This window comes from Triturus cristatus, chromosome 1_1, assembly GCF_964204655.1.
Source record: "Triturus cristatus chromosome 1_1, aTriCri1.1, whole genome shotgun sequence".
In the NCBI taxonomy this organism is placed as follows: domain Eukaryota; kingdom Metazoa; phylum Chordata; class Amphibia; order Caudata; family Salamandridae; genus Triturus; species Triturus cristatus.
The window spans coordinates 602111326-602124133 of record NC_140579.1 but is presented as its reverse complement, the minus strand read 5'-3'; the positions used below and the strand labels follow the sequence as shown (position 1 = coordinate 602124133).

The 12808-nt window shown below is 41.1% G+C and overlaps 1 protein-coding gene across 4 annotated transcripts in view; it reads left to right on the top strand.

Annotated features, from left to right (window-relative positions):
- LOC146870694 (plasma membrane calcium-transporting ATPase 4-like) overlaps nucleotides 1-12808 on the top strand; it is a 1872989-nt gene that overhangs the window by 1441360 nt on the left and 418821 nt on the right. For all 4 annotated transcript variants that reach the window (XM_085646147.1, XM_085646144.1, XM_085646145.1 and 1 more), the window contains one exon: nucleotides 6287-6322. In XM_085646147.1, the coding sequence (XP_085502273.1) occupies nucleotides 6287-6322 (36 nt within the window). The remainder of the gene's footprint in view (nucleotides 1-6286; nucleotides 6323-12808) is intronic.

Genomic DNA, 12808 nt, shown 5'->3' with positions numbered 1-12808 from the left:
AGTACATTTTCAATAATTCCCACCCGGTCCCAAGATTCTGGTGTTTCGGGAGACCCGGTAGGTAGGGGGAGGTAGTGGGCCGTCATAGGTTATGCCAAAGAAGTAGCTGAGGTAGTGTTAGACGAGAAATTTGCCTATAAGGAAGATTTTGGCATCCTTTTTGAAGTGAGATAGTGAGGGGATTCTACTGATGTGGGGTGGGAGAGAGTTCCATATTTGTGGAGCAGCCCCTGAGAAGGCCCGATTGTACATTTTTTTTTTTCCAAAAACGTGCAGGTTGGAGCAGGAAATCTCTGGCGGATCTGGAGTTTCTGGTTCCTCCAGAGATCACGAGTTTCTGTGTCAGATATGCGGGAGAGTTAGAGTGTAAAGCTTTGTGCGTGATGCATGCTAGTTTGAGCTGTATTCTTGCCTCCAAGGGAAGCCAGTTGAGAGCTTTCAGGTGTGGGGAAATATGATCGTATTTCCTTGTGCCAGTCAGTAGTCTGGCAGCCGCGTTGAGGCAGGCTTTTAGAGGTGCCAATTGGGGGCTTGCCGGGAGAGAGAGAGGGGAAATTGATGACAGGTGCTCCCTATGCAATACAGGGTCTAAAGAGGACATAGCACACGTTTTATTTTTTTGTCCTGCCTACAGAGCACCTAGAAACAAATAGATTAAACCTTTGGGCAGGAAGCTATGTGTTGGAAAATACCTTGAAATGTTGCGTATCCTGAAAACTGACTCTTCAAGACTCATTGTATTTGGTACCAGCAGATTTTTACTAGCAGCCAATTTTATTAGGACTAAAAAGGGACTGAGATTTTAAACTTATTTTATTGAGAACTGCGGAAATTTTATCAAACGTAATTTGAGGGTATCTAAAGATTATGATTGACTGTAAACATTTTTTTGGGTAGTCATGTTTGTACGTTGTTAAATCATAACGAAGCACCTTGCACTTTAAGAAATCTTATCCTGTTTACATGTGCACACTTAGTTCTAAGTGGCATCAAGCACTTTATATGTCATTACTAGGGATCCACCATGTTGTACCTTGTCTATACAATGGGTTTTAAACATTGATATGTATATAACGAGGGTTTAGCTCTCCAACTGTAAATAGATCTTATCTGTACTTTTGTTGTATGTTTGATGCTTTTATGATTCTGTGAATCGAATAAAGATCTATGATGATGATGAAAAACCTGCCCTCTTTGAGTTTGCTGTACCTGTCATTTGATCAGGTCTGAATAATCGGCAATCACTGCAATCAATATAACTGTTGCCAAATAATACAATTGCGCTGTAGAAGAAGGTCAAGTGAGCAGTACATTTCCATCTTACACCTGCTTCCTAGAACAGTATTTCCCAAACTGTGGGTCGTGAGCCGATTTTTGGTGGGCCGGGAAAGTCCAAGCAGTAAATAACGATGCCTTTAATATCTGCATTTATCTTGTCACATTTTCTGCGCTTCAAAGACAGAGGTGCAGTGTCAGGCTATGTATTCTGACAAATTGCTGCTTATTTGTTTAACATGGGGATTGGTGTTTACAAACTCCTCTCTCTTTGTGTTCATAGAAAGATGAGTAAAGTCAATTATGTGACAATCTTGCTGGGGTACACGAGGGTGAAAGGAAAGGCTGTAGGACGTAATTATTTCGTAACAACAAATTGTTAATGCCTGTAAATTAACTATATACATTCAGCACTTCAGAAAGCAAAAATGAAGCATTTTTTTTGTAATTATTAAATGTGATGGAAACGGACATTGTAATAGGTGCAGAACAAATCAATTCACCTTACTTGGTGACGCACAAATAATAAATATTCACAGAAACCCAATTTCCACACATTATTATTTGTGGACGATATTGCTCAATTGCTAAAACTGTATGTCTTTGCAAATTAAGTGTCCATTTTAATGGGAAATGTGCTTTCTGTAACTGACGGTGTGCTACCACATGATGCTTTAGTTGCTTTAAAAAATAGCCTACCTTATATTTTTATTTATTTATTTATGTGTTTTATAAAGCGCGAACTTGACCCGTTAGGGTATCAAAGCGCTTTACAGGGGAGCAAAGCATTATACAGACAGATTTAGAGTCGACCAGTTACAGCTCAAGTAGCAGTGTAGTGCAGGAATATATAGGGTAAAGCGAAGCATGTATTTACAGTTTACATAACCAATTGCAAAGAGCGAGAAACCATATTTAAAGAGTACATTTTCAATAATTCCCACCCGGTCCCAAGATTCTGGTGTTTCGGGAGACCCGGTAGGTAGGGGGAGGTAGTGGGCCGTCATAGGTTATGCCAAAGAAGTAGCTGAGGTAGTGTTAGACGAGAAATTTGCCTATAAGGAAGATTTTGGCATCCTTTTTGAAGTGAGATAGTGAGGGGATTCTACTGATGTGGGGTGGGAGAGAGTTCCATATTTGTGGAGCAGCCCCTGAGAAGGCCCGATTGTACATTTTTTTTTTTTCCAAAAACGTGCAGGTTGGAGCAGGAAATCTCTGGCGGATCTGGAGTTTCTGGTTCCTCCGGAGATCACGAGTTTCTGTGTCAGATATGCGGGGGAGTTAGAGTGTAAAGCTTTGTGCGTGATGCATGCTAGTTTGAGCTGTATTCTTGCCTCCAAGGGAAGCCAGTTGAGAGCTTTCAGGTGTGGGGAAATATGATCGTATTTCCTTGTGCCAGTCAGTAGTCTGGCAGCCGCGTTGAGGCAGGCTTTTAGAGGTGCCAGGGAGATCTTGGGTAAGCCCGAGAGGGTTGAGCAGCCATATTCCAGTCTAGAGATGACGAGTGCTTGAACTGCCATTTTTAGGTCGGGAGCTTCAAGGAAGGGTTTCAATTTCCTAAGGTAGCTCAGATGGAATCTGGCTGTTTTAGCCATAGAATTTATGTGGTCCCTCATGTTAAGGTTTGTGTCAAGGGTAATGCCCAGGGATTTAGCCGAATTCACAATGGTCGGTGGGCAATTTAAGGCTGTAATAGCCTTGATCCATGATTGAATCTCTAAGTTGGCATTGGGAGGGGAGATCAGGAGAAATTCTGTTTTCTTTGCATTGAGTTTGAGTTGGTTGGATGCGAGCCATTGTACGGTGAGTATCAGGGCTTCGTTCAGGGAGATAATCTCTTCGAGAGAAGAGGTTTTGATGTAGATCTGGCATACATATGATAGGAGATATTAGCTGCACGCAATACTTCGGTAAGCGGATCTAGGAAGCGGTTGAAGAGTGTGGGGGACAGGGTTGATCCTTGAGGGACTCCAACTGTGACCGGCGATGATGATGAAAGGTTGCCATTAATCAGGAATCTCTGTGACCGGTTATGGAGGAAGGACCTGAACCAATCTAGAACAGTGCCATCTAATCCCATTCTGAGTTTGAGGCGTTCGAGTAGTTTTTCATGGTTGACTGTGTCGAAGGCCGAGGATAGGTCCAGGAGGATTAGGAGACAAGTTTTGCCATGGTCGAGGGCTTGGAGGGCTTCATCGACTATGTGGAGCATGGTGGTTTCTGTGCTGTGCCCTGGTCTAAATCCGGATTGAAAGTCATCAAGGAGGTCGAAGTTGTTGATGTGGTGACTAGCTGCTGTTGCACACATTTCTCCAACACTTTGGCTAAGAGGGGGATGTTGGAGATGGGTCTGAAGTTGTCTGGGGAGGCTGGGTCCAGCGATGGCTTTTTCAGGATGGGGAGGACTTGGCCGGCTTTTAGAGAATCTGGCATCATTCCCTGCTGAAGGGAGGCATTGATTATTGAAGTCCAGCCTGGAATAATGGATTGGGCGACGACCGTAAGGCAGTTGACAGGGAGCGGGTCATTGAAATGGTTGTTCGGTTTTAAGGTAGAGGATTTTGGAGATGGAGTCTTCATCTTAGTCTTTGAAGATAGACCAGTGAGCCTGATTTTTGGGAGGGGCCTGTGGGTGTGTCTGTGGGAGGAGACTGGTCAGGTGGGGGTTGGGGGTATGTGATGGCGCTGAGTTCGTTTCCAAGGGCCAAGATTTTGTCAGTGAAGAAAGAGGAGAATTCTTCAGAGGATATAAGAGATCTGGGGGTTTCTTTAGAAGATTTGGCCAGTTTGTTAGATTGGTGTTTGACCAATTCGAAGAGCTTGTGGGGTCTGTTCTTAGCTTTCTCAAGTTCGGTTCTGAAGAAGTATTTTTTGGAGTTGAGAATGTTCCTGTTGTTGGTATTTCTGGCCAGGTGGAGGAATTGTAGGTGTGCAGTAGAGGGGTGTTGCCTCCAGGCTCTTTCAGCTTGCCGGAGGGCTCTCCTCTCGTTGTTAAGGGAACCTGTGAACCAGGGGTTTCTGTCTTTGATTTGGGTTCTTTTCAGTTTTAGTGGGGCTAGATCGTCCAGGATGTTTGAGATGGTCGCAGAGTAGTGATCATTGAGGTCACTGACTGATGAGAGATGCGAAGGGGGGGGGAGGTTGGATTTACAGCGGGCAACCAGTTCACTTTGGTCCAAGTTCTTGGTGTCTCTGATCCAGCGTTTAGGAATCGTTGGTTGCGGTGCTTTTGTCTTGATGGTGCCAGGTAGATGGAAGGTGATGGCGTGGTGGTCAGACCAGTTGCATGGGTCAATAGAGATGAGCTTGACAGTTGATTCTTTGGAGATGATCCAGTCAAGGGTTGCCCCTTTTGAATGAGTAGGTAGTGAGCAGGCTTGGGTCAGGGCTTGATCTGCCAGGAGGTCTTTAATGGCGTTGACATGTGGATCCTTGGGATCGTTCCAGTGTAGGTTAAAATCGCCTAAGAAGATATCTTTGGAGTTGGTGGGAATTTTAGCTGGGATGATTTCCATGAGGTGGTCGGTGAAAGAGTCGTTATACCTGGGGGGTGGTAAAAGATGTGAAGATTGCATAGTAGGGTGGAGTTGTTGCAAATAGCAAGAGCGAGGTATTCGCAGGATTCGGTAGAATCCGCCAGAAGTTCGGTGATGCGGAGGTTGGAGCTGTAGATGCAGGCGATGCCTCCTTCGTTCTTGTTAGATTGTCTGTCCAGTCTTGCAATGTTGTAGTTAGGGGGGACTAGGAGGTCCAGGTATGGGGATGAGGAATCATTGCGCCATGATTCTGTTAGGATTGCTATCCTTTAAAGGTAGGTGAGTCACAGAAGTTTGTTGTTCTAAAAAGTGAGTTGTAGTTCTAAAACCTTTGGGAAGCATTGTCCTAGAAAGATCACTCAGGCGCAAGGAGGAGAAACAAAGGCCTGCCTGAAGAAATAGGGAAGAGCATTGTAAGAATCCACCCCATAGCAGGTAGAGCAGCATTTTAAGATCTCGTTAATAACAGGGAGGAGGTTTTCCAACACTAAATTACAGATTAAGTGCAGCTATTCCAACCAGCGGTGGGTGTGGGTCAAATACCAATAGATCTTTCTTAACAGACAGGCAGAGTTACACATTCAGTGTTATCCTGTCTTCCATATACATACATATATATACACATGCACACACACACCGTTTCCTGCTTGGTGTCGCAGAGCACGTAGTAGGTGACTAAAACCAGTATTTTAAGGGTCGCATATGGTTTTTGAGCTGCTTCATTACCACTCCTGCCTAACATGCCTGTCTTCCCTACAAATGACCTTTGCTCTTTATGCCAATTAGCCTTCACCATGCTTCACAAGTATCCATCCTAAGTGCCTCCCAATCCTCTCAAAATGCTATCTTCTGCTCTAATCGCTCTGACCTGTATTTCTCCATTCATATTAATCTCTCATTTAGACCTTGTTCAGGTGTCGTATGAGATACCATTTTCTGTTGTGATATTTCTTAATCACAAATTTGTTTATGGATTTAAGAGGTGCAGGGGAGATTGCCATCGACCAGCAAGCCATCCTTCTAGTATGTGCAGCAAATTTAAATCTAGGTCTCAGTATAGTCATTTTTGAGTCTGTTCTTTGAGAATAATGAATGATTGCTCTTCTTATTTCAGTGTTGTAGAATCCTGTTTTCTATGGTCATTCTGTTCTGGAATCTACTGGGGAGGGTTGCTGACTGCCCAAGTAAGTCTTCCAAATTGCCTTTAGGCCACAAGGGAAATGATAGGTCAGTTTTGTACTTTCCACAAAAATGCTTTACGTTTAGCCCTGCTTTTCCTATGAAAATAAATCAGCTTGAAGAAACAGCATACCTCTCCAGTGGTCTATAATTACTTGGAACAATGGGCCGTGCAGAAACAGTCATGAAACATCTATTAAGGGTGGATGGGGATAGAGAAAAACATTATTTCACGCCCGCCTGGAATGTCAGACCATGTGACCAGAGATCCCATCCTTTTCTTTTTGTTTAAACAGGTAAAAAACCCGGACCCCCTGAAAATCGCAACAAAGGTAACTTGCTCATACCTATACCAGCCGTGCTGGCACCTATCTGTGAAAACAAAGCAACCAAATAACACACATTCCTTTTCTCTCCTTCCCATGAGTCTGTGCTCTCTGTCAATACGCCAGGACCCTCTCGCATTCTTGTCTGGAAAAGGGTGTAACAAGTATACTCTGTAGTAGGATCCTTTAGCTAGATCGGGGCTTCCTTTCTGTTGGCAATACGGGAGGCTACCTCATTTTAATGACTTTTGGGTGGAAAGGTCTGCTGGGCCACAGTATTTCTTATTTTGTCCTGGGAGTAATTGCAACATCCAACAATACAACAAGTAGCTTTCCTGTGAAAATAACGTTTTGGTGTAAAAAAACGGATGTTGGAGATATTAGTAACCCATAGAAATCCTGAGCTAAATGTTGTGGACAACCTCAAGTCCATTTATGCTGTTGAAGGATGAGTGTTCCATCAGTTTTGAGAATTTCTTTTTTAAAACAATATTACTCATCTGTTTGCCTATATAATCTGTTGGTAGATGCACTTTCGATTACCGGAGCAATAGCAGAATGAATGGTTTAGAGAAAAGTTTCATGAGATTGATCCTAAAAATGGACTATTTGTTGATAGAGTAACCCCCTGTAACTTAGTAGGCAATGAATCATCTGTGGAAAATATTTTAGACAAGTTATTTATTGGCAACTCTGTCGGGGAAACATTTGTGTTGGAGAACTGTTAGGCGATAATTTGATTCAATCTACTCAGGTATACATTTTTATTAAAACATTACTTTAAATACAAGTTATATTGAAATGCATTCCCAGCATAAGCATAAGTGTAAACCTACTGGAGAATACAGTAAGAGGTTATTCTTAAAAGTTTTTTTTAAGTGAAGCTCTATCATCTATTTGATAATCTAATTGAGAATTGGCGTTATATGGTAAAATCCTCTCAGCTAATATATTTGAAGACATTTCAACTTAAATTAGTGGAGTAGTAGTTTTTCAGTTGATAGTGTCGCTCAGTTGATTGATAGCATGATGCATAGCTCTACCAATTAAGCCACATATTAGAATTGGGACAGGGTCCATTTAGTCTTAACTCCTTCAGTAGCATTAGTACTGTTATGTTGGATATAACAATCATTATCCAACATAAGAACCCATTTAATTATTGTTGTACAGTATATAAATATAATCAAAATCAGAGGCTCTTCTGCAACCAGAGTGACCTATTGCTGAGTATCAGGCGGAAAATTATGATTCTGCAGAATCTATTGCAAAACTAATCTGAGTGGCTAATTTAAAGGTAGCTTTGTTTTTAGGTTAACAATTCTGGTGGAAGAGGAGTTTTCCTTTTGCTGTATCTTTACCTAGGGATCAGTTTTCCTTTCACAATGTTTAACATTGCTAATCTTCCACAGTTATATTCATCAGTGGATTGACCTCTCAGTGTATTATCCAACCCTGCATTCTTAAAAATATAAAAATATATTGATTAGCATCCCATTATGATTTTTCTTTGACTAATATTCCCCTTGGTGAGTCTTGAAAGTAATTACATTTCAACCACATTGCTAATTGGTTTAAAATGACATTTATTACAGATGCTTCACCTTTCAGAAGCTTTCTCAATAAGATCTTCTCTGTTCTGATTTTCCAGTAAGGAGATAATAGTCCCAGTAGATCAAATTAATCCCCAGTGGATTCCACATGATAATTAATTTTGCAGTGTAACATTTAATGTGCTACTTAATAATTCACAAACAATTAACTTTCAACAATTTCATTCAGTAGAAACGGCAATTCCCAATAGGTTCTTCAGTGTATGTATATTAAGCATATTTATCTGTTTCTCAGGACTGCACATAAGTCGAAAGATCTTACATGAGCTAAAACTCCCGGGGATGTACATGTTTACAAATGGAGTAAATGGGGAGTTGGCAGGGAAAGCATCCCTTGATGCGAGGGGGCAAAACGAAGCCTAGACTGAGAAGCTGTGTTTCACTCTAGGGAAAAGTCTGAAGGATGGAATTGCTAGCAAAGATAGCTCTCCCTACCTCAAATTTGTTTTGTTGTGCCTTGTTAATCAGCAAGAGGCTATATATTGACTGCATTTATAGGCAAACCAATTTTAAAGCAAAGTTGGATATTTACTGGCAGACAGTATACAATCCTTTAAGCTTTTGCAGGGAGAACTGCTTCATCGGGGATCCCTGCATGCACTGCATTACAGTATCCTAAGCATTAGTACACTAAACAACCTATTACTATACCTTTGTCTTTCAGTGCTCGGTTGGAGATTACAATTTTAATAAACATGGCTGGCTGAACCATTTTTTTATTGGAATTTGGAGACCTGAGGTGCTGAGAGCAACTTGGTGTTCTTCTTTGATGTTCACTCCCAAGTTAAAAGTATCAAATAAAAGATTATTTTCCAGGGAATTTATCAATACATGGTGGCTCTTTCAGTGGATTTTCTAATAGATGATTCATCTCTTTAAAGTTATATATTGGCATTATTAATTCATCTATGGTCTCTCCAATGAAAGGTCCATTCCTCAATGGATTCTCGCTGGTATTTCATCTCCCAAAATGTCAAAAAGAGTATTTAATTTCCCATTTAAGTTTTTGATAGGCAACTCTCCTAAAATCTTTCCCCTCATAAACTAATATTTTTTTTAAAAAACAGTGTATCTGTCAAAAGACACTGCAATTGACTGTGTCCCCTAGGTCCATCAATATTCAATTCCTGCCTCTACCCCCAGCGCCCCATTAGATTTTCAAATAGGTGGCTCATCTTTCAATTGTGTTCAGCTGACTGTTCTTCACCTAGTTGATCCTCCAATAGACAGATCATATTGTGGTAGACTAGGAGAGCTCAGGTAGGTTAGATTGCTCTGTCAATTGAGAGTCTGCTGATAAGAATTGAATTGTGTTAGGCAAGCTTTTCATCTTTTGAAGAGCATTTCACAGGGGACCTTAATCTAGATTTTTTTTTAACTACATGAGACATTTCAGTTTGGAATGCCTCTATAAAATTCTGTCCCAGTTACTGTCCAGTTGACTGCCCATCACCTATTTAATTCTTCATTGGAGTAGTTATTTTTCCAACGAGTTCTCGTACAAAATGTGTCCGCTCCCTTGTGGATCCTGCAAGGCCGTTATTTTTTGGAGTAAATTCTCCAGTAACTTATTTATTAAATTACTCAGAGTTTCCTTCTGGTTAGATTACCTAAACAATAATTCTTCAGAGAGTAGATTAGGCTTTACGCATTCCTTTGTCCGGTTGTTACTGCTATTAAAATTACTTCACTGAATGTGAAGTAAATGTAGCTGCACTGAGATTTATTGGTTATATGATTCCAATCAGGAGTGTTTCTTCTAAAATTCTTTGACGAAAGCAGCCATTGCATCAGCGTTAAGCTAATATGCAATGAGTTCTCACATGTTCAGGTTTGCAATGTCGTTTTCTTACAGTGCAGTAAAATCCCACATATCAGAATGTTAAGGGTGCACCCGGGTCCAGATTTTATCCACAGCCTTCTGAAATTATTTGTACGTTCTAATGTTTAGCAGTGTCTCTGTTATGATCCTGGAGAAACTCAGAACGTCAGGATATGTAATCTGGGATTTGAATATTTATCAAATTAGCGTTGTGTGGGTGTGTAACATTTAATGGTAGCTGTTGCAGTCTAGTGAGGAGCCATGAAGCAAGCTTATTCCCATTTAATGAAGGCAGCATTTAGTTAGCATATTTGATTCAATGCACACCCTATTTCATGTTAAACACAGCTCACACTCCTTCATCGATTAAAAACCGAATTCTGAGCCTTTCAATAATCGTTTGTAACTTCTTTCTATTACAGTGAATAGGGTTGACACCCTACGAGATGATGCTGAAGTTCCCAAACAGCAAGAACACCTTACATTTCTAGTCCTCTTTCACAGTATATGTTGAGATTTATGTAAAACCTTAAGTCGGGCACTCTGTTTCACCATGGCAAGGGCTCAATCACTGAGCTCCCTCTGCTGTCACAGAGGAGTGGTGAATTTCATTGGTGCATGCTGCGCAGAGCACATGCGTCATCTACGAATTGCCTTGTAAATCTTTCTCAACTGTAGAGGGGCTGTAGAATTGTTACACCCTTTTCCTCTCATGGCCTTGTGTCAGCGTGAGCCTTCCTCCTGCTCTGATGTGTGCTCCTCACTGTGCGTTGTTCTTCCTAGGCTCTGCCCAGGGGTCCATCCTCCGTGCCCTCACTGTGCCTCCCTGTCTCTCTTACTCATTTCATTTCCTTCCACAGCATTCCTTTCTATATCTAATCTGGCATTTTATTTCATTTACTTTTAATTTTATGTCCTGTCTAAGTCTGACACTGTTGATCAACTATTTATGAAAAATGGGTGCAAAGTGTCCATAAGCTCTCTCTTTATTTTGATTTTAAAAATGTATTTCTTGAAGTATATTTTGTTGGGCCAACAATGTTTTCTGTAGGTGAGATCATGCTGGTCAACAGCTTTAGAGTACCAGTGGCATATTAAAGTACACCCCGAAGGTGGTAAGAACTATCCTCATTGTTTAGCATTATGAAAGACAATTCATGCAATTTTTGGATTAATATGAAGTTAGAATGGTGAAGGTGGTAGGGTAAATGTGCAATCGGTGTTAAATTCAGTTTGTACTTGGTGGGATCCCAAGGACTTTGTTCTCCATCTTTCTGCTGTCCCTATGAGAAAAATATGTTTTGTCAGAACAATAATGTAAATTTATGAATGTTTATATAATGCAGTTTTACATTTAAAAGTTGTCTGTATGCACTGACTGTCTTGGTTGCTGTGAAGGAAGGGTCCAAAACAGTTGTGCTGAGTTATCCTTAAAGATGGAAAAAGAAGGCTCAAACTATAAGTCCTAGGGGAGTAAATTCCATTTGCTAGCAATCACGTGCATGGTGGATTTATGCGAAATACTCGGATGTTGGTAGAATCCTTTTCAGCTTTTAAGAGATGACAGATTTAGCTGTTTGTTCAGTTGTGCTGTTATCCAAAAATTACTATAGTCCTGGACTCATTCAAATAGCGACAGTTAGCAGGGCCCATGTTAGGACCTGAGACAGGTGGTCAATTAGATTCTTATCATTTCCAGGAAGCGCTCTTCTGATTTTCAATGTGGTCCAAGTGTAATCTGTATATAACTGACTTTCCAAAGCATGGTCATGGATCAAGCAAGGCCATCCATTACGTAATAAGTATAAAGATTGATAAATATTATTATTTTAGCACCACAACATAGGACTTTAGGACTTAAATAAAAGCGAGCCAATCTAGCTGACTGAACTAGACCCCAGAAAAAAAGGTGGCGGAACATAAAAGGATTGTCTGTTTACCCAGACATTCGCTTTAAGGTGATCAACCAATAACTCACAATCCATCATAGAAAATACCCTTCTTTACAATATAAACTATGCATAACATCCGCATGGGATGTGTCTGTTACATGGTGCAAGTGCCAACTGGTAAATATAAATATCTGGTATCTATCAAGATGAGTCTGTAGCTGACTAATAACCTTTCCGCTGGTTTTACTTTCCACCAGCAAACCAACACTAGGTCTGTAACTACTCAGAACAGAGACGTGTGAATTTTGCAAGCCCCTTTGATGTATTGGGATGTTTAATCATGTCTATTGGAACACTGTTGTTCACGGTGGACTTTGGTACACTTTTAGTTTTAGCAAATTTGAGTAGTACAGCAAATGCTAATATCATTGGCTTATAGGGGTAGAGAAGTCGATAAAGCCTGAACAAGGATGGAGACACCCTATCAAAATTAAAAAGATAGCTCGTCATGCTAGTTCAGGAATTCTCAAACTGATTAAAGGATGAAGCCGAAATGATGCAAGTGCTTTATGTTGGCACACCAGTACTCCCCCCTAAGTCACCTCATAGAGAGTAGAAACTTTAGGCCGAATCTGAGCCTCTGATAGAGGGTCAGTGGCTCGCTGAGAGCATAGGACATATCCCAAATACTATGCGAGACATTATTGACTAGGAGTATGTGGGTTACTATGTATCCAAACATTTGCTTCTCCATTATCTACTTTATCTGTAACAGCTGCATTTCTACCCCTATGTGTGAGATCTCTAAACACCTAACCGAGTGATAGCCCTTTTTAGGTCTCGCCTGGCACTGTAGTGCAAAGCGCTGCTCGCTGGGCGAGAGATTTTGTAGGAGAGTAGATTTGAGAAGGGAACAAGAAGCCTCGTCCCTCATTTTCATTGGCTGGCGTCACCGTTTATGCTAAACGGTGGCCTGCCATTGAAAATGAGGGTTTTTTGGTGACACCCTTTCGCCTTTTCGTCCGGCCGATCCGGACTGGCTCGCCTGCTTTGCGGCTGTCGCCAAGCACTTTCTTATCTTTATGGGGCCATGTGTTTCTAATTAGCGTGGAGGAGCGCACTGCCCCCAACCTCTCAAAGGAAAAAAATCTTGGTTTCTTCAAGA